Source organism: Pleurodeles waltl, chromosome 6 (assembly GCF_031143425.1).
Source record: "Pleurodeles waltl isolate 20211129_DDA chromosome 6, aPleWal1.hap1.20221129, whole genome shotgun sequence".
In the NCBI taxonomy this organism is placed as follows: domain Eukaryota; kingdom Metazoa; phylum Chordata; class Amphibia; order Caudata; family Salamandridae; genus Pleurodeles; species Pleurodeles waltl.
Genome location: NC_090445.1, coordinates 878,201,786 through 878,226,340, shown reverse-complemented (window position 1 = coordinate 878,226,340; position 24,555 = coordinate 878,201,786). Strand labels below are relative to the sequence as shown.

Below are 24,555 nucleotides of genomic sequence, written 5' to 3'. Positions count from 1 at the left end.
CAGGAGTCGCAGTGAGGCCCACTCCGCACACCTTGAGGAGTGTCACACATCGCTGGAGCAGCAGACAGGAGACTGTGCTTTGCAGGAAGAAGTTCTGGAGGCTGGGGCTACACGGAGCCTGAAGATCCTTTGGAGAAGGAGCAACCAAGCCTTGGTAGCTGCAAGAGTCGTGGTACTGTCCTGCAAGGAGAGGCAAGGGCTTCTCCTAAGTTGGATAGCTGGTAGAGAGGACCAGGGGGACCACTCCAAACCACCACCTCTGATGCACAATCCACTCATCTCTGGAGAATCGAAGATCCATGCAGCAAGTTGTTGTTGCAGTTGGTGGCTGTGGATGCAGGGGAGTGACTCCTTCACTCCAAGGGAGATTCCTTCATACTTCTTGTGCAGGCTGAGGACTCGTCACCCTCAGAGGATGCACAGCTGGGGAAATGTTGCAGTTGCTGGAAGGAGCCAGAGAAACAATGTTGCAGAGCAGAGTCGTCACTGGAGTTGCAGATTGACGGTTCCTGGAGGGTCCAGTTGCAGTCTCAGTGGCGAAAAGATGAAGTAAACAATGAAGAGGCGCCCTGCTGGAAACCTGCATGTCAAAGCTGAGGACCCGCTCAAGAGCCCAGGAAAGGGGATTGGTCAACTAGTAGGGTGACCACCCATCAGGAGGGGGCTATGATGTCGCCTACCTGACCTGGCCACTCAGATGAACCCAGGGGCCTCTGCACATCTTGGTTTCAAGATGGCAGAACCAAGTGGCGACTTGGAGGAGCTCTGGGCAGGTGATCCCTCCCCTTTCCTATGTCCAGATTCGCTCCACAGCAGGGGCTAGGGGTCCCTGGACTGGTGCAAACCAGTTTATGCAAGGAGGGCACCAAATGTCCCCTTCAAAGCATACCAGTGTCTTGGGTAACCTACCCCTCCCAAGCCATGTCATACCTATTTCCATGGGGAGAGGGTGTTGCCTACCTTTCCACAGAAAATCCTTTGTTCTGCCTTCCCCAGCTTGAGCTGGTCAAGCAGCAGGAGGGCAGAAACCCATCTGGAGGGTGACAGCAGCATGGGCTGCTTTCAAAAACCTGAAGGGCTAGTAGTAGCAATATTGGGGGGCTCTAAGGAGCCCCCAGAGTGCATGGAATCATACAATCAACACTGGTAGCAGTATTGAGGACTGATTCTGACATGTTTAATACCAAACATGCCCAGGTTTGGAGTTCCTATTATGTAGCTGGACACAGGTAGTGACCTCTGTCTAGTACATGGGTAAAATGTCTTCCCCGCACTTACAAAGACCAGTGCAATGGCGCTGGAGTATGTAGGAGCACGTCTGCTCATGCAGGGGTACCCTCACACACAGGTACCTGCACCCTGCCCTCTGGGCTAGGAGGGCCTACCAAAAGGGTGACTTACAGTGACTTGGTGCAGTGACCTGTAATGCAAGTGTTCCTGCACCTTTTCACACAGGCTGCAATGGCGAGCCTGCAGACACATTTTGCATTGGCTCCCACGGGTGGCACAATACATGCTGCAGCCCATGGGGAAGCCTTGGTGCCCCAATGCTCTGAGTACCTAGGTACCATAGACTAGAGACTTATATGGGGCGACCAGTATTCCAATTGCGGGGTGTGCAAAGTCCTAAGCAACCAGATTTAGTGAGGAGAACACAATCACTGGAGTCCTGGATAGCAGGATCCCAGTCAAAACACAGTGACATCAGGCAAAAAGTGGGGGAAACCATGCCAAAAAGAGGGTATTTCCCTACATAGATGAACAATATGTTTGTATACTGAGTATCCAAGGACTCCAATCGTGTGAGATCGACCTCATTGTTTCATTTCCAGACTAGTCTGCAAGTGTTTCTTCCAAAATGCAGTGCCAATCAATAGTGTCTGTCATAACCCGGATGCTTTTCTGCTGTTTACATCTGATCTGTAAATTCAAGCTGCTGGAGACCACATGGTAGAAATCAGGTTTTAGGTTTAAGCATTTGTGTACAATAATATAGTGTATTTCTTTATTTAGATGGATCTTTACATTATGGGTTTTACAGTTCGATCTGGGCGAAATCCAGGTTATGCTCAATTATTAGACCTGCCAGCCTTAGGGTGGTCATCCCCCAACTTTCTGCCTGCCTCCCCCACTTTTCTGACACTGTTTTTGCTGGTTTTAGAACTCTGTGACTTTACCACTGCAAATCAGTGATAAGGTGTATGTGCTTTCTCCCTTTAACATGGTAACGTTAGTTCATACCCAATTGGCATATTTGATTTACTTGCAAGTCCCTAGTAAAGTGCACTACATGTGCCCAGAGCCTTTAGGTTGAATGCTACTAGTGGGCCTGCAGCACTGGTTGTGCCACCCACATAAGTAGCTCCTTACCCATGTCTCAGGCTTGCCATTGCAAGGCCTGTGTGTGCAGTTTCACTGTCACTTCAACTTGGCATTTAAAAGTACTTGCCAAGCCTTAAACTCCCCTTTTTCTACATACAAGTCACCCCTAAGGAAGGCCCTAGGTAACCCATAGGGCAGGGTGTTATGTAGGTAAAAGGCAGGACATGTACAGGTGTGTTTTATATGTCCTAATAGTGGAAAACTCCTAGATTTGTTTTCCACTACTGGGAGGCAGGATCCTTTAATTGGAAAAACATTAGGGCTACCCTCATATACTGTTTGAGTGGTAGATTCTCATCAGAAAGGTATAACCAGGTCATATATAGTATGGCCAGAATGGTAATACAAATTCCAGCTTTTTGGGGAGGTTGGATTTTATATTTCTATTTTAGAAATGCCACTTTTAGAAAGTGGGCATTCCTCTGCACTTAAAATCCATTTTTGCCCGACAGCCTGTCTCCAATACACATCTGGGCTGGGCTGGTTGACAACTCCCTTGTGCATTTCACCCGGACAACCACAAACAGGATACTCAGTCACACCTGCACTCATCTGCATACTGAATGGGTCTTCCTGGGCTGGGAGGGTGGAGGGCCTGACACATTTCAAAGGCTAGTGGTCTGCCCTCACACAATGGACTGGCTGACCCCCTACTGGGACCCTGGCAGACAGACCTGTATTGAAAGGGGACCTTGTGCACTTCAAAACCACTCTTTGAAGTCTCCCCCCACCTCAAAGGCATTTTTGGGTATTTAAACTGGGTCCCTGACCCCACCAAATCAGACACTTCTGGACCTGAACCTGCCAAGAGGAACTGCCTGGCTGTGAAGGACTGCTACCCTGGTGTTGCCCTGTTGCCCTGCTGCCCTCTGACTTTGCTGAGAAGTGCTCTCCAGGGGCTTGGATTGAGCTTGCCTCCTGTTTTCTGAAGTCTCAGAGCCTAAAAGACTTCATCTCTTAAAGGAAACTCCTTGTGCGCTGAAAATTGATGCACATCCTGTCCTGCGATGAGAAAATTGCCGCACAGATGAACTGGAATGACGCAGTCCGACTTCCCGTGTGAAGATCGACACTGCACCTGCGTTGCGACCGGAAATTCGACTCTCGGCCCTTCTGGATTGACTCACATCCGATCCAGAACGACGCAGCCCAAATTCCTGAGTGAAGAATCGACGCAGCGTCTGCCGTGTGACAGAAAATTCTATGCATTGCCTACCGGATCGACGCAATGCCTGTGACTTCACCCAGGATTTTTCCTGCATCGTCTCTGGGCGTTCAAAGATCCCCGCATCTCAGTGAAGAACAAAGCCTGTGCACAAGAAATCATTGCAAAGTCCCTTGCAGCGTGGAAAGAAACGACGCATCATCAGTGCCGCGTCAGAAAATCCTACACACACCTTATTTTTCCATGCATCTACTCTGCTGTCTCCGTGCATAGTAATTTTCACACAAACCAGGTACTTTGTGCAAAAAAGAGACAACTGTTGATTTCTAAGATTTAAAACTCTTTTTAAACTTACAAAAGTGATATCTCAGCTTGTGTTTATTGAATATTTATAGGTTTTGACCTTAATTTAATCAGATAAATATCATATATTTTTCTAAACCTGTGTGGTGTATTTTTGTTGTGTTTTCACTGTGTTACTGTATGATTTATTGCACAAATACTTTACACATTGCCTTCTAAGTTAAGCCTGACTGTTCACTGCCAAGCTACCAGAGAGTGGGCACAGGATAATTTGGATTGTGTTTGACTTATCCTGACAAGGACTGTGGTCCCTATTTGGACAAGGGTGTATACCTCTGCCAACTAGAGACCCCATTTCTAACATCAATGATATTGTACCACTGATTACAGTAGAATGTCGGAGAAGGGCTGTGTCTACATTGACAGGCAAATTCCCCTGTGGAGACTGGGCTTCAACACTGGCAGCCTGCAGTGGTCATCAGAGGTCATTTTTATAGTGGCATGCCCCATGCAAAGTAGTTCTGCCATTTTAAAAGCTAATTCTTAATGCCATATTACTATCACAGATCTAATAAAGCAGCGAAGGTCACAACCAAGAATTGCACCAGTATTTTGTAGATCCCATTCTAGCTGATGTTTGGGGAGGCAGCAGTGACTCTCACTGAGACACATCAGTGAGTGCTGAAAGTGCTACAGATTTCCATCTTTCTCCAGCTCGGTGGTCAATTGGGGTTGAAGGATAGCCTTGTATATATACATCTTGGCCAAAGAGTGGTATATCAGACGGGAACTTCACTCAGAGGCATTCAGGAGGTTGCGTCATTTACCCAATTGTTCACACGTCTGAGAATAGGCAGGTTATGCTTTTTTGTAATCCCTCTGTGCTCTGGGTATTCCATTAGCTTTCACATTTACTGCATTCTTCAACAGGAAGTACAATGTATTATAAGAACCAGAAGATATCTTATCATTAAAGTGGAAGGTATACTTGGTTAGGGAAAATAGGAGATTCTCTGCACTATGTTTGATCAGTTAGGGCCAGGGTATGAGAATGGGAGAAACTCAATGGATCCAGGATGCCTTGGATATTCCTTAGGCAAAAAAGGGCTCACCCAGGTTTAAACGACTCAGTGCCCAATTCACAAAGTTCCTCTGCACTCGTGGCGGGGGCCCCGCGCTTGTGGTGAGATCTCCACACTTGTGGCGAGATCTCTGCACTGCAGTTACTCATTGCAGAGGTCCCGCCACGACTTTGGGGCCTCAGTCACGAGTTAGGAGTTCCTTTGTGAATCGGCCCCTCATTATACAGCCACAAAAACGTATTTTTATATACCTCAATGTAGACATGGATGTCTGCTCACACAGCTGCAGAAGCAATGGAAAGGAGCTCAACATGTGAAGAACCGATGGATTAACTATGCTTGCCACAAGGGTGGACGCAGGGGGCCAACAAGAAATGAAGCCTGGAATGATAGTCAAAGTAACATAAGGGACAATTGCTGAACAACACACTATGTTTTACCCTATAGAAACGCAAGACATAGTACATATGCACACTGAAAAATGAAAACTGACTCAGTGAAAGCGGGTACCAATAATGATAGGTCTTGGACAACATTAAAGCATGTGGCAAGGAATCAGAGGCAAAAACAATATGCCACTGAAACAAAATGCGGAAATTATTGGGGCACGAAGTAGGTCATCACTGATGCACTGATACACAAAATATTGACCTACATATAAACAATACATTATGGTACCTGAAGATAGACAGCACTGGTTGAAGAATGGATGGAAAAATGATATTGTTTAACACTGCCAAAACTCTCTCCTCGAGAGGAGGCACAGCCACTGAGGGCTTTTTCCATTTTTCTTTAATACTTCTGTAATTCTGGCACCACTTCCATCACAGGCTGGCATTGTCGTGTTAAACTGGTCTCATTTAATTGGTACCAGTAACTAAAACTGCCATCTTGAATTGGTTTAGTTTACAGGTGAATTCGGGCATGTCAACAATTACTTGCTCAATATTGTGCTTCTTTGCATTTCTGTTACTCTTCAAGTACTAACAAACATTTACTGAGCCTGGCATTTAAACAACATTAATCCTTATCTTTAACACATCACACAAGTGGGCTAACAGTTGAGGTAACCCTGCGAGGACGACTTCTGTCGGATGGACTCACTCTGGCGTTTGGTGAACAGCTAGAGATGAAGGCTTTATATTACTTAATTTGTGTTGCTTCACCTGACCTTTTCAGTTTAAATTTCTACACCCAGTTGGTGGAATTCCGAAATGCCCTGGTAGTTGTTTCTATATTCTGCTTCAGGATAAGCTGAATATTTTCTAGTTCAACTGTTGCAGAATTAGATGTGAAAACTGACACACATGACCATTGTGCGTGGTGCTGGAAGTGCGGCATCAAAGCTAAAAATCCAGTGTTTGCCTTAGTATGATCTCGAGGTACAAGCATTCTTGTGTGAAAGGAAGGGTATAGCTTTGCTGGTTTGCGCCATATCTAGTGGCTCCCTGAGCACGAGGAATAGGCACATTCTGTCTGCGTGGGGGGAATGGGACTGTTTTGGAGTCCCTCACAGAATAGTCACAGAAGAAACACTTGAAGAAGATGTCAAGGTCTTGCAGCAAGTACCAGGCCTCCAGACATTGTTAGCATTGGAGGAAAAGTGGAAGAAAATGACTCCTGAATTATGAGGCTGAGTAGAAGAACATTCTTAAGTTGTTTGGTAAGCCTCTTTCTAGACATAAAAGGGAGCGCATTATCCTTTGACTCAGTTGTGCTGACTTGGGAACATATAAAGTAATTTAAATCAAAGGTTCTTTCTAATATGTGTCAAGTACGAGAGCTATTGAATTCTGACCCAAGCTGTTCCTGTTTCACAGCACACTGTTGGTCCTGGCCCTCTCTGCAGGGTCACCCCTAAATCTTTTGCCTTCACCCCTCCTGTTTTAAGAACCCTTTTTTGTTGGCTTTTAGGACTCTCTACACTTTACCATGGCTACCAGTGTTAAAGTGCTTATGGTCTCTCCTCTAAACATGGTGGTAAAATTGGCTTCCAACCAATTGGCACATTTAATTTATTTGTAAGTCTCTAGTAAAGTGGTACTACATGTATCCAGGGTCTGTAAATTAAATGCCAACAGTGACCTGCAGCAGTAATTATGTTACGTTAAACGTTAGTTATGTTTTTAAATAGCCTTTTAAAACGTGTCATTCCTGCCCTTGCAGCCTCTGTGCAGTTTTAAACTGCCATTTCGACCAAGCAGAACAAACCTGTTTCTCAGGTCTAAACCTTCCTTTTTTTTACATATGTCCCCCTTAGGGCAGACCCTAAACAGCCATTGGGCAGGGAGCAATGTGTTTAAAATGTGGGACATGTACTTTTAAGTTTTATATGTCCTGGTAGTGAAAAACTCTTACATTCCTCTTTCACTATTGCAAGGCCTACCTCTCCCATTGGATAACATTGGGTTAGGTTATTGCATTTAATAAGTGATAACCTTTGTTTAGGAGCAGGTGGAAATGGCATGTTTCTTGTCCAAGGAATTGAAATTTAAAAAACTCTTTAATGGGAAAGTTAGATTTTAAGTCCCAACTCAGAAAACATAACTTTTAGAAAGTTGGCATTTTCTTGTCCTAACCATTTTGTGCTTGCAGCCTGTCCCTGGGTCACATACTAGGTGTAGATGGCAGTTGGCCGTAGTGTATTTCTCCCAGAAAATATCACAAAAGGGGTACTGGTTGTTGGCAGGGTTGGCCATCCTGACTTAATGGGAGGGGTGGAACTGTAACCTGCCACACTTGCACTTCAAATGCACAATCTCAGCTCACACACAAAGAACTTCATACTAGCCTTAAATGATACCAGAAATACTGAGATCATGGCAGGGAGACAGGATATTCCAGACACTTCGGGCGCGGGGAGGGGAGCTCCAGCAACTTCTTCCACTTCAAATCTGACACCAGGTATAAAATTAGGACCCTGAGACCCATTCTTCAGTACACTTCTGGACCTTTATAGATGAAGGGCTGTCCTGCTGCCTGAGGCCTGCCCTGCTTCCTGAGAACAAAGACTTGACCTGCTCCCTTCAACCCAAGCTATCTGGGTGACTCCAGGGGCTAGTTATCTGGCCTCCTATTCTGAACTTCACAGACATAATAAGCTCCTGAGGCCTCCCTGCAACTGCCCAGCTGGCCTTCTCCACTGGACCTGCATGGACTTGCAACTGGACCTGCCTGAGCACTACCGGCCTCTTCTGGAATGAGTTCTTGATCTCCAAGAGGTGTCTCCCGGGTCCTGGTCCCTTGGTTTGATGTCACATGAGCTCCTGCAGGAAGAAAAGGAGAAATTCTGAAGCTCTGGGCTCTTTGCGTCTGTGAATAGGCCCGTTCACCCCAAGATCTTGCCGTCTGTGCCAACAACCAACGTAAAGCCCTGGTGAAACTGACTCTGTGCTACAACAACCAGCAGCATAAGACCTGCACTTTGCACTACTGCATCACCAGCCTGCAGTGACTGCCAACCACGGCGCTCCAGCAATGCCTGTCCATGACGCCTGACCAGTTCTTTGTGCTACAGTGACAACCGTCTTCTATTCCAGCTCTACTCTTTGCACTACATTGACAACCATCCGCAATGCTCTCGCTGCTCCCTTCATCACAAACTGGACTCTTCGTACTGGACTTTGAGAAGGCAACTTTTTCAGCTGTCCTAATCTGCTCACTGTATCCGTCCCATGCTCCATCTTGGTCAGCCTGAACGTTTGACTTTCATCTGGTCGAGCGTAACAAAATGACCGCAAGTGGCGATTTGTGCTTTTAGCAGCTTTACTTACCCAACTCTTTGAAAATACATATCTTTGGTTCTACTCATTGGATATTTGCTGTTTTGGTGTCAAATAATTCTTACATGTTACTCTATTTTCATAAATCGGTGTGGGATTTTTCTTGTATTGTGTTTTTACTTGATTACTGTTTGTGTGCTACATAAATACTTTACACTTTTCCTCTAAGTTAAGCCTGACAGCTTTTGTGCCAACCTGACATGTAAACACAATTTAATTTAGTGGCCTGATAAGGACTGTGACTGTGGCTTGAGAAGGGCTCACACCCCCTCAACCAACAACTCAATTTCTCACACACACATACTCAGTTATGCTTCTAATGATATCAGGTAGCACAAAATACTGTGGCTTTAGTGTTGGGGTATCGATATAGAGTATTCAGTTTTAATCTAACTTTATGTAAACCCCCCTTTTAATTCTGTTAGTTTCCACACTGGTTTCCTTTGGAGCCCAAGGTGAAATTACTTCCACAATTAGAGAGTCTGGTTCATTAAACTCCATTCCAAGGGGCAATTTTCTATAGGTGAATGGTGGAAATATTTTTCTGGGACAAGGAAGCATCATACAGGGCCTGAGGAGATATGTTTGCTAAAGTGTTATAGAATAATTCCGGTTGCAAGTGAATTAGACAGTGACAAATGATTGTGTCAACCATCACATCAAATGACTATAGTTCTTACAAGGCTGAGCTTCAGCTACTTTGAGAGATACCCACTTAGTTTGAATAGGAGCTTGTCTACAGTACTGAGTGTGCTAATGCTGATGGGAGCTGTTGAAGTGGCTGGGCATGCCAATGTCCTCCTTGGCCCACATTGCATTTCCCTGCAGTCATAATCTTCACCGTGCTGGTTTGATGTGCATTGGCTTTGGAGGAGGTTGACAAAGATTAGAAGAGAAGATGGCACCCACCTTGCAGCTCAGAAGTTAAGTTGAATACAGCTGAGCTGCCACTGTATTGCTGTGCCACTGTACTGCTATGTCTTCATCACACTGCTGCCACACTGAGCCACTCTGAATGGTGCACTTAGTGCCGGGGCTTTTAGGGCTATACCGAGCCAAGCTGTCTTTGACTAGCAAAGCCAAACCAGGCCAAGACACAGTTATATGGCAGGGCGACAGTAATGGTGTATTTCCTAGAGCAGTGGTTCTTAATCTGTGGATCTGGGACTACTGACTGCCCTTGGCCTCTTCAGGGGATCCACAACTGTTTTACAAAATGAAATATTATTAACATGAATAAGGAGAGAATAAAAGACTTGGAATAAAGAAAGCCTTAGAGGCCTCTCAGCTGAAGTTTAGATTAAACATAGAAGAAAAAGTGATGCAGCAGTAGGAAGTAAGCAAAGTGAGGCAGCATGCATATGAGGAGAGTTGTGGAAAACTGTTAGCTTGGAAACTTAGCTTGGACAGGAAGAATAACTATATTGAGGAGGTATTGGATGAGGAAACAAAATTGAGAGTTGAGGATAGTAATGGTGTAGAACTTGTGTTTCACACGTTTTCCCACAAACTATACTCAGAAGACATAGTTATAGACAGTTCAGACTTAGAAAGTTGGTTGAAGGACTAACAATTTCCTAGGATCACCTTAGAACAGCAGCAATACTTAAGTCACAAAGTATCAGGGAATGAAATCTTGCTGGCAGTCAAAAAAGTTAAAAGAGGTAATGCTGCAGGCCCAGGTGGTATCCCAAATGAGCTGTATATTGTATTGGCAGAGAGGGTGATCACAGTTTGGATTAAGTTGTTCAACTCCATATTACTAGAGTGTTTACCAATACCAGGGACTTGGAATGAGGCAACAGTTTCATTGTTTTGAAGCCTGGCAGAAATCCAGCAGAGTGTCAGTCATACTGTGCAATACAACTGTTGAATTGTGACTATAAAGTCGTTTGTAGCATCCTAGCTACACGCTTAAGTATCATAGTTGGCAGTCTGATATATGAAGATCAGAAGGGGTTCCTGCTTGGGAGACATCAGAGAGAGCTGACACAGATTAATAGGTTCAATTTCTCTAGCAATAGCTTTAGAGGCTCCATTGGCTATTATAGCATTAGGCACAGCAAAACTGTTTGATCATGTTAATTGGAAATACCTAATGATTACATTAAAGTGCTTTTGTATAGGGGACCTGTACTCCGGTGTATTGAGCCAGGTTTACTGTTCCCCAAGTACCCAGGTGTTAGTCAATGATAATCTCACTGCACCAGTGAGGATAGAAAGGGGGACCAGGCAAGTGTCCCCCCTTTCCCCATTCTGTTTGATCTATACATTGAACCTTAGGCCCAAATTTTAAGAATAAACTGGGAAATTAATCCTTTCACAAAAGTTGTACTCTCAAGGAAAATAGCGCTGTATGCTGGTAACTTAATGATTTATACCTCCATTATAACGAGCGCAATGCCACAATTAACATCAGAGGTGAGGTGTTTTGGGGACTTCTCAGGTTATAAAGTAAATGAGACAAAACAGTGGTCATGACATGGAATCAAAACGTAGAGGATACGGAAAATAGGGGTGAAGTAAGACACCTCAGAATAAAAATAGTGCAAAATCTAGAAAAGATCCCAAAATTAAATCTGGATAGGGTCAGCAACAAGGTGGACAAAATAAAGAAATTATGGCAGAATTTGCTTCTAACCTTAGATGGTCCGAGAAATCTAGAAAAAAAATATTTTCTACCTAGATTCACTTACCTGGTCAATAATATCCCACAAAATTTCAATAAGAAAGATCTTACTAAAATAAAGAGGAAAATCACATATTTTATATGGGAAGGTAGGGGTATAAGATTATCCTGGAAAAAGCTGAGGAAGAGGGTAGAAAAGGGGAGCTTAAGACTCCCTGACATTCAGCTGTACAGTTGGGGATTTTCAGCTTGATGAGTCATTGCTAGGGGTCATGTACAGGGCTATGTTAGCAGACTTAACAGAGGAAGGCTTTTTTGTTATAAATCTGGTCCACTTAAATATTTTGAGAACGTGCAGTTAAAGTGTCTGCAGTCAGCAGCCAAAGTATATAGCATGGGATCAGGACATTTATTGGGACTCTGTACTATAGTAAATTGTCACCATTGTGGGATTCTCCTGGGACTCCGGAGTGCATGATAGGCCATTTGGCACTACTTCTGAGAGACAGTGGTATAAGCAAATGAGGGCAGGTGGTGAAAGGAGGTAGGGGATTGTCCTGGGACACTTGGAAGTGGATAGCAAATGGGACTTTATCAATATTCAAGTACTGTCAGATGACTTCATAGATTGGATCGCAGGAGTGCACTGACTATGAGACAAGCACAGTGGAAATGGGACTTGAGGAACCTAATGCGAGGAAGAAGGCAGTATCATACTGATACTAGCACTTCCTGAAGACAGCTGAAGAAAGCATGGAAATTCCACATCTAGTATGGGACGGATACTTACTGAGCATGAGGTAGAAGAATTATGTCAAGAATCAATGAATATGCTTTATTCTGAAGTTAAGTCGGCTGTACTGAGAAGAAACCTCTTCTTTACCCCCCACAGAACTTGCTAAGATAAGAGAGTATGAGGAACTCAGGTGTAGAAGGTATGAAGCCTGAGATGCAGATAACGTCCATAAGTTTACTAGTTACTCAGTTTGAGGGGGTTACTGGCTAAACGTGGGTAAGACAATCTTAGATGTTCTGGGGGAAACTGTGGAGGTATGCTCTAGCATGATTATTTTCGGTTCACTACAATAGTAGGTTGGGGAGGTGTTTATCTCAGCAAAACAATCTGACTTGATTTTTTACCTGATACTGCTGGTGAGGGGAGAAGCATGTAAGAAATGGTGCCAATCACCAGCCCCGACCTGGTGTGAGTAGTGGAAATCGGTAAGATATTTTATGAAGCTGGATAAGAAGAACATGATTAAAAAAGAGGAAGAATGGTTCTGGAATTCTCTGAAAACAGGATAAGGTGAGGCTCTGTCCAATTATTATACCTCTTAAGTCAGTCAGATGGCATGGGAGACTAAGAGATAGAGCCGTAGTGCAAATATGTAACTGAATTTGAGCCCGACAGAGAGTGCAAGGGGCAGTCAGATACACAAAGCATGCTCATCAGAGGTGATAATGAGGACATAATAATAAAAAATGAAAAATAATACATTAAAGTTAATAATGTGTACACAAAAAAAGAAGTAAAACTGACAATGTTGCAACCTTTCCAAATCTGATTGTGAATTAAACTAAATATCCCAATATTTGGGCATTTGTTTGGTGTTTATTTTTGTTGTATTTTATGCGTATTGTTTCAAGTTCAAATCATTGGTATTGCATAGGCCCCCAGCTTCCAAAAAGTATTCAGTGGGTACCCCTGGATTCAAGTAATGATTGAGTTGGGGACCACAACTGTCAAAATGTTAAGAACCCCTGGCCTAGAGCACCCAACCAGGTCTTGTCTAGCTGTGTACCCCCAACCTTCACTGTGATTCTCTGTGCTCCTGTTTTAAGGCCTGTGTCAGGTCCTGACCAGTTGTGAGCATTTACTAGCAGCGCCCCCTGTTTGCACAGGTTACAGTGTGTTATTGTTTATCGGTGCACACAGAAAAGGTGCAGCAGTTTGGAAATCATGCCCATGATGTTGCCCTGTGGAGGTCTTATGGGAAATTTTTGAAGAGCCTGCAGCCCTCCTGTATTGTGCACTCACTAGTGCACCCTCAAGACTTTAGCTTTGCTCAGTCTATTCAGTATATTTTCTCATTCTTCCTAAAGTAATGTTTGCTTCGTGCTTCTATGTTGGTTAATTTCTTTGAGAGAATTTGGAGTGTATCTTAAATGCTCATGGATTTGACAAAGTTCACACCTGGAACCTATTGACATGTTTGGTCATTTTTGGAGTGAACTGAAGCTTACGTTGTTTTACAGTGAAGCAGTAGCACTTAATGTGCCATTACAAGATCTCCTTGTGGCATACTAAGACCTACTAAGCCAATACTTTCAAAATAAATATGCGTTCTTCCAATGATGTTGATGTTCACGATAAGTTAACACATATTTTTCGTGAAGCAATAATTTTTATTTTCTTTTTTTTTTTTTTTAGAAGGTCCCCATAGTACATATTTAGACAATTACGGCTTCAACTTTCAATTTTTGTAAATCCATTTTGCGAATAATGCTTAAGTGGTAGGGTACACCCTTTATCAAATGATGCAGTGGCTAATGCCTCCATTGCTAAGTGGAAACTCAATATATTGCTCACAATGGGGCATATTTAAAAGCCCCAAGCGCCACTGGAGCGTCACTTTACGTGACACTCCAGACGCACTAACCTCTGCTCCATATTTACAAGCAGGTGTAACGCCACTTTTTGTAGCTTTGTTCTGCATCTTGAATCCTAGACCCCACAGTAATTTTGACCATTTCATAAATGTATTCTAGACAGTCCTTTGCACTCTGCTTTTGGCTTTCCTCTTATTCCCTTCCTTTGCTTTCTGCCTTTCCTTCCTTGTTTTCCCCTGATTCCTCATACGCTGGTAATTACTCACAATTGACTCTCTCCCTGCACTGTGCTCCTCCCCTGAGCTTCCAGATATTTCTACCATATGATCTCATAATGCAGTGGCACGTTGTAGTCCTTACGTCTGAGGCTCCTTGTGCTCTGGCACATTCCTGCTGCTCTGCTTCCAGGTTTCTTCTTTGATTCTGTGTGCATTGGTTTCCTTCATTACTTGTTACTATTTTCCTGTTTTGGCTACTTTTACCTTCTTCTGTTTCTTGTTATTTCTGCCTCTCCTTCCTTCACCCTGCTGCTGCCATTGCTCCTTATTCTGCAGTTACACTTCATGATCTGTACATTCTATTATGCAGCCTCCACGCTTTGCTTTCCAGTGTTCCCAGATATGACTGCATATTTCTGAGCTGTCCTTGTTAATGTTCAGATTTCCCAGTCTTGATTCCAGTGTTCCTAGCCCGGTGGGCTTACTTCTATTCCAGTTCAGTTCTTTTTCTTTGATTCCGGCCCTGTTTTCCCTCGCGCCGGTTGATAATTATTTATGGTGCGAGTCTGAGGTTTGGAGCCACTGGCACAGAGATTCGCCATCCATAAGAGCTGCAGGGTGTCGACAAAGTCTTTGCGAGATTTATTATTTCTTGCCTTATTGTAAGATAGTATTACCTCACAGAGAGATCATTTTTCAAGGAGCATATAAAATATCATTTATAATAATTAGTTTAACATTCTCCTACATTGCATTTTCCTTTTGTTTGTTCTTGTTCTTTTGTATTTGCATTGTCTTCCTAATTTGCTCTCTAGAGGGCTTTCTCATTTTATGTGTCTTTCCCGATCACATTCTGTTCCAACTTGCTCCAGCACTGATCTTCTGGGCTGCTCTTCTTCCAAGCTCTTGCATATGCTGATCCCTCCCTCATGAATTCCCTTGTCCCTGCAATGGGTAAATACTTCCTCTATTTAGCCTTGTCCAGGACTCAGCAGGGTCCCTGACAGGGCCATTTTGCTGAATAAAGCTGCTGTTAGCCTTCCTCAGCACTGCCATTTGGTGGGCTTGCCGTTTCTCTTTTTAAAGGTGAGAAGTGTCCTGAGGGCAGGGACCACTGCTTTGATGCCACTACATCTATACTGCCTCAACTCTTAAACCCTAGACAATGTCTATAGCCAGTCAGGGGGAACTCTACTCCACTACTTGAGAGGAGGAGGGGTAACAGTAAGGATACTGATCTTCCAACTCAGATAGCCCGGCTAGTTTTGAATACCTCATCTGCACTACAGCACAGAATTGTACCTCCGGGGCATTGTTAAATGTTCCCTTTAGTTGTGTTAATGGCCTGCATGGTAATATTAAGGATGATAGCGAATGACTGATAACTGAAATGGGGTCATTGTTGCACGACTATTCAAATGCAGATGTATTTACTGAATATACTGGATGCCATCAGTAAACCCAGAAGGGTCACGATACAACTGTAACATTGATTGGGAACCAGCTGAAATGTTGGAACTTTTGCATGTATCCTGCAACAGAAGATACTACTCCTTTCCAAGAGTTGTACTTCATTTGAAAAATACCAAGCAAAGTTTGAAAAAAAGGGTGAAGAGTGTCCTTTAGATGAGGCTAGCTGTTAGACCTTGCTCTCTCTGTAGGGTCATCCCCAAAATATTTGCCTTCACTCCTCCTGTTTTCTGAATTTTGTTTTTGTTGGCATTAGGACTCGGTGCACTTTACCACTAACTAGTGCTAAAGTGCTTTCTTCTTAAAAACATGGTACTGTTGCTTTACATCTGATTGCCATATTTTATTCACATTTAAATCCCTTGTGTGTGGTACCACATGTACACAGGGCCTGAAAATTAATTGCTGCCAGTGGGCCGGCAACTTTCATTGTGCCACCCAGTTAACTAGCACTTTAAAACATGTCTCCAGCCTGACACGGTAGCCTGTAGTACAGTTTTAAAACTGCCAATTCAACCTGTCAAAATACTTCTGTCAGGTCTAAATCTTCCTTTTTAAAACTCATAGGTCACCCCTAATGTAGGCACTAGTGGCTTACAGGGCAGAGTGCACAGTATTTAAAAGGTAGGACATGTGGACACATTTTACATGTCCTGGCAGTGAAAAACTTTTAAAGTCATCTTCCACTGTGGTAAGGCATGTCTCTTCCATAGGCTAACATAGGGTTACCTTATTTCAATCAATAAGTGCTGCTTCGCATTGGAAGCAAATAGATAAATCATTTTTACACAAATGAATTGTAAGTTAAAAACTCCTTTATTGGAAAAGTCAGATTTAGATTACAATTTTGAAAATACCACTTTAAGAATGTTGGTATTTTCCTGCTCAGTGTTTCAGAGACCTCTAGGAGTTTCCAACTACCTAGGCCTGTTAATGGCTCCCCCTTCAACAACGTGTATTAGGCCCAGGCAGTAGTGAACAATGAAACCTGGGTGCTGCTGTGAGAGAGCTTTCCGGGCAGGATGGATAGGAAAGAGATGTACCCTGCCCAGATTTAATTTCAAAGGACCATGCCTACATCACACATAAAGGATCCTAACAACAGGTCTGCCTGCCTTTTCTCACCCCTGAAACTGTGGAGCCATATCCAGGGGAAGGGATAGAACTGATCTGAACCAGTTTGGGGGTAGGTCTGTTAATTCTCTCACACAAAGGCTGGTATCAGATATAAAAATGGGACCTTCAAAATCGCTCATCAGAACACTCCTGCACCTTTGGAAGATTCAGAAGAAAGACAGCCTTGCTTATTAAAGTACTCTCTTACTGTCTGAAGAAGGAAGATTTGATCTGATTGCTTTGATCCCAGGCTACCCAGAGTGACTCCAAGGGTCACCTACTGTTAGAGCTTCTAGAGGCCGGCCCTGCAACTGCCCAGCTGACTAGTATCAACTGGACCTGTCTGGACCTTACTGCTGGCCTCTGCTGGAGTGAGTTTTGATCCCCAAGAGGTGCCCCCTTCCTGCCAGGACCCTTGGCCGGCATCAGAAAGCACTCCTTCTTGTCTAACTGAAGATTCCATTAGATTTTGAACAAAGTGACGCAAGCCCCAAGAAGCCTTGCAGAGCCATGCACAGCCACTCAGACGCTTCACTGGATCGAATGCTCAGAGTCCCAAATCCCCATAAAGCCTCACTGTACAGCTAAAAGCTTTATCAGAACAAACACAGAGCAAGCCAAAACAATGCTGCACAGACCTTGCATCAAAGACATAAGGTTCAACTGCCAGTGTGCCGAACTTGGGCCTATATCCAGCCTGCACTTCAAACCCAGTTGGCCTGAGCTTGTGACTTTTCTGGTCCAGCATGCCGAAATACCCACAGTTGTAGATTTATGCTTCTTGGAGTTATTTTTGCTCAAAACATTAAAATTCAAGCTAACCGTTCTACTGATTGATTTTTGATGTTCAGGTATCATTTTATTTATCAAAATGTACTCTATTCGTACTAAAATGGTTTGAGAGCTTTCTTGTGTTGTGTGTTTACTTTATTACTGTTTGTCTGCTGCATAAATGTGTTACACATTGGCTCTACATTAAGCTTGGCTACGTTTGTGCCAAGCTACCAAGGGTTAGGCACAGGTTAATTTTAATGACTTTTGTGGTTCACCCTGACAAGAATTGCGGTTGTTGCTTGAGTAGGGCTTCCATCTATTCTTAATCAATAATCCACTTTCCTTCAGGTGCCATGAAATTCATCTGTATTAATCATTAAATAAAAACTTTTACTTACTTACTATGAATGGTGCAAGAAAGGATTGATTATTTGGCATTCCCCTGAGTACTGTTCACTTAGGTGAAGTGGCTTGACAGTCTATTATTTGCTGAAATGGAATCTTTCTGTAGGAAATCCTCCGGAACCCTGCTGTTTCTGTAAGGGGAGCAAGTGCTTAGTAAATATCATTGAGGCCAACCATACGTTGTCATTGAGTGCACACACACTAGACCTTGCACTCATTTAACCATCCCTGCTTGTCTCAAACACACCGGTAACAGGCACAGATACAAAGTATGTGTATCTGCCCCCTAAGCATGCACAGATGTTTAACAACAATCAGCTTCGGCAGGCACAATTCTTTAAGCAGTCGTGCTAAATATGGATAGAGAGTATATGTATTGCTATCTTCATTTTATGTAATATGAAATCCCAATGTGTGCAAAGAAGCTAAAGACGATGAATGCATTTACTGAAATAATTTACCTTTAACTTTATCAAGTAAGGAACCCAGAATGCGCTCGACACACGGCCAAATGTAACTATGTAATTGCGCAGAGAGGTTCAGTAGTTAAGTGGATAATACAAGTGTACCATCCTCTACAGTATAATGGCCACACTAGTGATTGAGCACGGCCATGTGTACTATAAAAATATGTATTGTTAGGTTATAATAGATATAGTTATACAGCAATAAAAACTGTACTGAAGTAGCCAGGCTCACTGAGTATACAAGGTTTTTAGTTCATACAAGGCGATAAATACTGTGTCGGTTTTAATGTATAGTCATACTTTAGATACATACTACCGATAATTGTACACGTCTGAATTTTATTGATCTCAGAAGATTGCACTTTGGTACAAAATCTGGACATATTTGTATTAGTCATTAAGTTAACCACTGGGCCGCTTTGCTTCAAAATATCTCCACATATAATTTAGTTACATAACGAAATCTGGGAGTGTCATCTCCTTCTTCTGGCCGGCTGTCAACACCGAGCCCTCTCTCTGCAATGAGCTGTAAGGAGTGAACATTGAGGCAAGAGGGATACACAGCTTCTGCATTTTGAAACCCTAAAATAGAAGCCTGAGAAAAAGCCTTCTCTTCTGCAACAGTGACGCATATACGATTGCAGGGTTCAGCCATTACATTGCTCATCAGTCTCGTTATATGCTGAGCAGCACAGATGCTGTGCACGTACCACAAAACGACTTAAAGAGTAGCATGGTAACTCTGTCACTGGGGGGGGGGCCTACTTTTTTTGGTGTATGTGCACATGTGAAAGAATAAAATGCCATCAGTTGTAAAGACTAGAGCTACTGTTTGAAGTGAACTGCCCTACTACACCATACTTTATGCAGTTTTGTGTGGAAGCAAAACGTGAAAGGCTTAAATGGGCCTACTTTTTTGGTGGATTTGCACAAGTGCAATAATAAAATAATGCAATCACTCGTAGGCCCATATTTGAAAGAAAATGATGGAGCACTACACTGTGCCATTATTGGCAGCGCCACACTCAGTCCTTTTCACAATGAAGGGATACCCTGTATTTAATTGAATATGGCGCACCCCTGTGTTCTCCCATGCGCTGTCTCTAAATTAAGCTGCCTGCACAAGCGTAGGCATCTTTGCACCATCGTGCAAGGATGTCTATGTTGAGGGGTATGATGGTTTATGTGTGGGAAGGTGTCCCTTCCCGCACATAAACAATCATGTCTGGCATTTTACTCTTTCTATGCATGTTACAGAATGCCGCAGGCTTAGAAAAAGCAAAAAATGAGGAGGAATAAAAGTATTCCTCCTGGTTGTGCCTTGCTTACACCACCCCTGGGGTGGCGTTAGATTTTGATGCTGCCTCGGGTTTACGAGATCTCGTAAATCTAAGGCAGCTTCAAAATACAATGGGTGTTGCTGTGGCACGCCCACAGCAGCACCCATTGCACATTCCTTCTATGCAAAGGGCTCCGTGTGAAGGGGCCATATTTACAAGATGGTGTTAAGCCACAAAAAGTGGCTTAAAGACACCGTGTAAATTCGCTACAGGGCATAGCGCCTCCGGACCATCACTAAACGTGACACTCCGGTGGGTCTAGGGGCTCCTAATTATGCCCGTAGTGACTAGAGCTACTGCTAAAGTGAGCTGACCTATTGCCCTTTACTGTATGCAGAGGTAGGTGGAAGCAAAATGTGAAGGACAACAAAACGTATCAACAGAGGAAGAGGGCTGACTGAAAACCCCTGCATATATATGTAAATGTATGTATTTGTATATAATAAATATATATATTTTTTTAAAACAAAAGATCTTGACTAACTTCATATATTAAAACTCGGGGAGTAACTGGAGCCAAAAAGAGAACGGCTATGCATGCCGGGAATAAAAAAAAATCTACCACAGTAGATATTGCAAGGCTTTATTCTGGAACCAGTGGCATGAATGTAATAATATAGATTATATGGGGCATTTGCCATTTTTCTTTCTTTCTCTTAATGGCAGCCAGATATGTTTTGAAAAAAACCTTGGTACCTCCAAGGTGAGTGGTAGCAAATAATGTTTACTTTGGCTCGAAAAGCATTTGCAACATTAGTTTGGAGCATTGTAAGATAACTATGCGAGAAAGATAATCGGTTTGAGTGCCTGCTGTTGAGACTTGTGTCACAGATTTCATAAAATTATAAGTATCTCCCTGCACTTTATGCTATGGAGGCGTTGAAAAGTTCACCATGTAGTGTTTTCCTGACCTGCTCTTAAACTAAATTGTCGATGTAAATTAGGAGATATTTAAGGACTATGGTCTCTGACTCCCAGCAAACATTACATTTTTATTTTGTGTCCACCTACTATCACGAAATGTAAATGGTGTTTTCAATAATGTAATTTTTTTTTAGAATTGTATTAATTCTTCATTTTTAATTGATCCGTTTTTACCAACGTATATGTATGATATTGTATTTCTTATTTTCATGTCCTTTTTGGGGGAGTGGATTCAAAACTAACAAAATATTCAAAAACAATTTCCCAAAGATTAACAGTACATTTGTATAATGTATACAAATTCTTCTTTGTAAAGTAAAACATTATTGCAAGAGTATGTGTAACTGTAGCTTTTTGTATTTTTCTTGATTAGGTCTGTACAGCTAAATGGACATCTCCTAGAGATGGTAGATGATGGAACTCTCCCAGAGCTTAAACCACGGGCACTTCGACCTGGCCGGACATTGGTCATCCCTCCACTAACTATTGGATTTTATGTGATCAAGAACGTCAATGCTTTAGCATGCCGATATCGATGACACCATGCCAGAACCAGAATATCATCGTCAAGAACCTTCCAAGCATACTTCAAAACGTCACTCCTTCTAAATCATATTTCCCCATCATATCGTTATTTACATCATCATGGTTGTCCCAAAACCTTAACGGAATCCCTAAGCAACTGATGGCAATCTAGTCTAACTTTTCTAAGCAAACTCTGATTGGCTAAATGCCATTAAAGTTTAGAGACCCGCTTCTAAAAGAGAGAAAACGGAAAAGCAATACTGAGAAAATAACACCCTTTCTTCAGATTTTCACTTACATATGTTCATTTATTTATAGCAATCTGATTGTAATGTTGCTGTTTAGTAGGAAAGATGCTGAAACAATTTACTTTATCTACATTACACGGAGTGGTGCGGTGTAAAAACAAAATACAAGAATCTGTGTATCTAGGGTAATTTCTATTAAACCACGGCAAAAATGTAAATCATAGGGTAGAATTTAAAAGATATACCCTAGAAGCATCTAATCTGCTTCAGAAAATACTTTAAAACGTTTTGTGCTTACTGAACTGTAATGAGGGATTGTATTTTGCTACATGAGAACTGTAGGCCTTCTACAACTAGTTGTTGAGACTTCTGTAAAATTTCATGGAAAGTGCTTTAGATCGGGAGGGGTGTAATATACACTGAGACATTAGATTTGTTGTAACGCAGCCGAGTTAAAAATTGAGTCTTTTAAAATAAACACCAAGTCATCATATTTCTTTTGATTAAATACGATGCAGCACTGGTGATGAGCAGAGACATGTTTTATTAAGAAAACAATAGAGGTTGAAGAAAATGAGTGAATTCAAGCTTGTATTTATTATCTGTTGTGCTCTGTGACTACAGAATAGACCACTAGCAGGGGTTATTTATTTTGCTTGTAATGTTTGGTTGTATTATTGTGCATCTACATGCAGCGGAAAAGTGTAATGGAAGCAATTGGGAATTGAATAACACAGTTAATTACTAGAAGAGCAGAATTATTCACTGCTGGTTGATCAGGCCAGAAACGTCAAACATCATAAAATACTTTTGTCAGTGTTTCTGTTGTCGAGATAAAATGATTGAAAGCGCAGTAGAGTACAGGTGTAGTGTATTAATATTTGTAAAACTGATCAGCGCATTTCTGCATTAATTTTTTTTGCATTGGTAATTATGAAGCATGGATAAACAAATCATGTTTCAGCTTTGTCTGAATTATGTGAAAAAATTGCAAATTTAGTGGGACACTCTCTGGCAGTATTATTTTTATCCATTTGAGCTAAAATATTTAAAATCATGCAAATTATATGATGTTATGTAACAAATTAGATAAATCCATAATTATGCGGTAAATGCTGTACCCACAGGATTGCATAAATCCTGAATCCTTTTGTATTGCCAATTGTTTAACTAATAATGTATTCATGAAAGATAAACAAAACCTAAAGGTTCTAATTCCAATCAGTGCCGTTGTTAGCTGAACTTTGAGAAAACACCCTTTTCAAGCTGACAATCCCAAAATAAACATGTCATATAAAAAATGCAAAATAGGTAACTGTGATAAGGTCCTTGTATTGCTATTTCAGAAATATAGTGACAGTTACAAACCACTGTTCATTAGGCCCTGCGGTATACAATATTATTAATAAAACTTGTCAATGGTAATTTTAGACTATTTTTACATAGTTACCCATTATGTATCCAGTCAATCACACTCTTGTCTGTGTGTGTGTGTATGCAATTCTGTTGATGTTCAGTCTATACAATGTCAATAAAATTATAACTTTCAAATATTTCATTATTTAGCTGACAAAAGCCTACATTTACACATTTGGCAGGTTTGCGGTAAGCCTGGGTGAAATTTTAATGACACCAGCATAATTGGCTTAACTTTAGGAATTTCATGTTAACACTTGTGAGGCAAAGTGCCTGAAATTACGCCATTAGAGCACTTAATTAAGTGCCATTTGCAGTAAAAACGAACAGTTAATGTGCTACTTGCTGTGAAAATTAAATGATAATGCACAAAACCAAGCGAACACGAGCACCTGTTGTTCGCTTTTTTTGTTTAACATCGCTGCATCGTCGATTCAAAAACTGACACAAGAATGCATTTTGCATTCAAATATTTCAGCAAATGATGGATTTAATACACTTATTTTTTGCCAAATTTTGCTAAAGTTTTGCTCAATTGGCTTTGCAATTGTTTGTTACCTTAGCTGGAAGCATTACCAACATAAACCCAGAACTGAAATTACTAAACTCACATTCCATTTTCATCACTTTTTAAATTAGTGTACTTTTGTAAATGAGAAGTTTAAAATGTTTATTCCTAGCTCTGTCAGAATACTTTTAAAGAGCAAATATCACAAACCAGGTCTTCTTTAGGCACAGAAAATGTTATTTAGGAGGGAAACTGCGACTTTGTGGAATACCTAAAATTATGCCTTTTCTATCTTTTTAAATACAAGATCATTTTTTCTTTTACAAAAATGAAAATGAACTTCAAGAGAACTCCTCATCATCTCCTCGATTTCAAAACACAAACTGCGTTTTTGAGTTCATGTAGGGTCATGAATCTCAGCTTGCCTCAACAGCCTTTCTGGCTAATAAATTGGCTCCACTGTAATTTTATGGTGCTCTGTTTGTTGCTCCTTGCTCTAAACAACTGAATCTATAATCATAATAATTTGTTTTTTCTTTGGTGCTGCTTATTACACTCCTCCAATTTCCACCCACTTTGTGTGTGTGTGTGTGTATATATATATATATATATATACATTCACTTAAAAAAACAAAGGGCACGGGGACATTATAGTTAGGCTCACATTCTAAACGTATAAAACCATAGATATGCTTATAGTTAGAGTTGTCTCGGGTAACTATAACTTGTGCCCTAAAGTAACTATAACTAGTGCCCCCGAAGTGCAAAGTTTTTTGTCAACTATTTTACTGCAAATATTACATTGATAATATCAATAATATCATCAAAGAGGCCATGAATGCTGTAAATTGTGGGGTAATTAGCAGTGCATAGCGAGGGCGCAATTTATAGTTACCTTAGGGCGTGTGTGATAGTTTCTTGAGATAACTATAACAGGTGAATTTCTATGGTTTTGTACGTTTAAAATGTGAGCCTAACTATAACATCCCTGCAACTTTGGGTTTTTTCAGTGACTTTCTATTTTTTTAAATGCATAGTTATTTTCATTGCTATACGTTAATCCAGCAACTGCAGCCAGGCCCTGTGGCCAACCCCCATGGCCATCCAACTTTGCGCGGTGGGGTTAGCTGCAGGGCATGGCCTGAGGCCAGTCCTGTGTCCAACCCTGGGAGAGAGAGAGAGAAAAGTGAG

At 41.9% G+C, this 24,555-nt stretch overlaps 1 protein-coding gene across 2 annotated transcripts in view; it reads left to right on the top strand.

Annotated features, from left to right (window-relative positions):
• The window catches only part of HPSE2 (heparanase 2 (inactive)), a 2,071,112-nt gene extending 2,047,975 nt beyond the window's left edge, over positions 1-23,137 (top strand). For both annotated transcript variants that reach the window (XM_069239663.1, XM_069239662.1), the window contains one exon: positions 21,041-23,137. In XM_069239663.1, the coding sequence (XP_069095764.1) occupies positions 21,041-21,206 (166 nt within the window). In that variant the 3' untranslated portion in view covers positions 21,207-23,137. The remainder of the gene's footprint in view (positions 1-21,040) is intronic.
• The last annotated feature ends 1,418 nt before the right edge of the window (positions 23,138-24,555 follow it).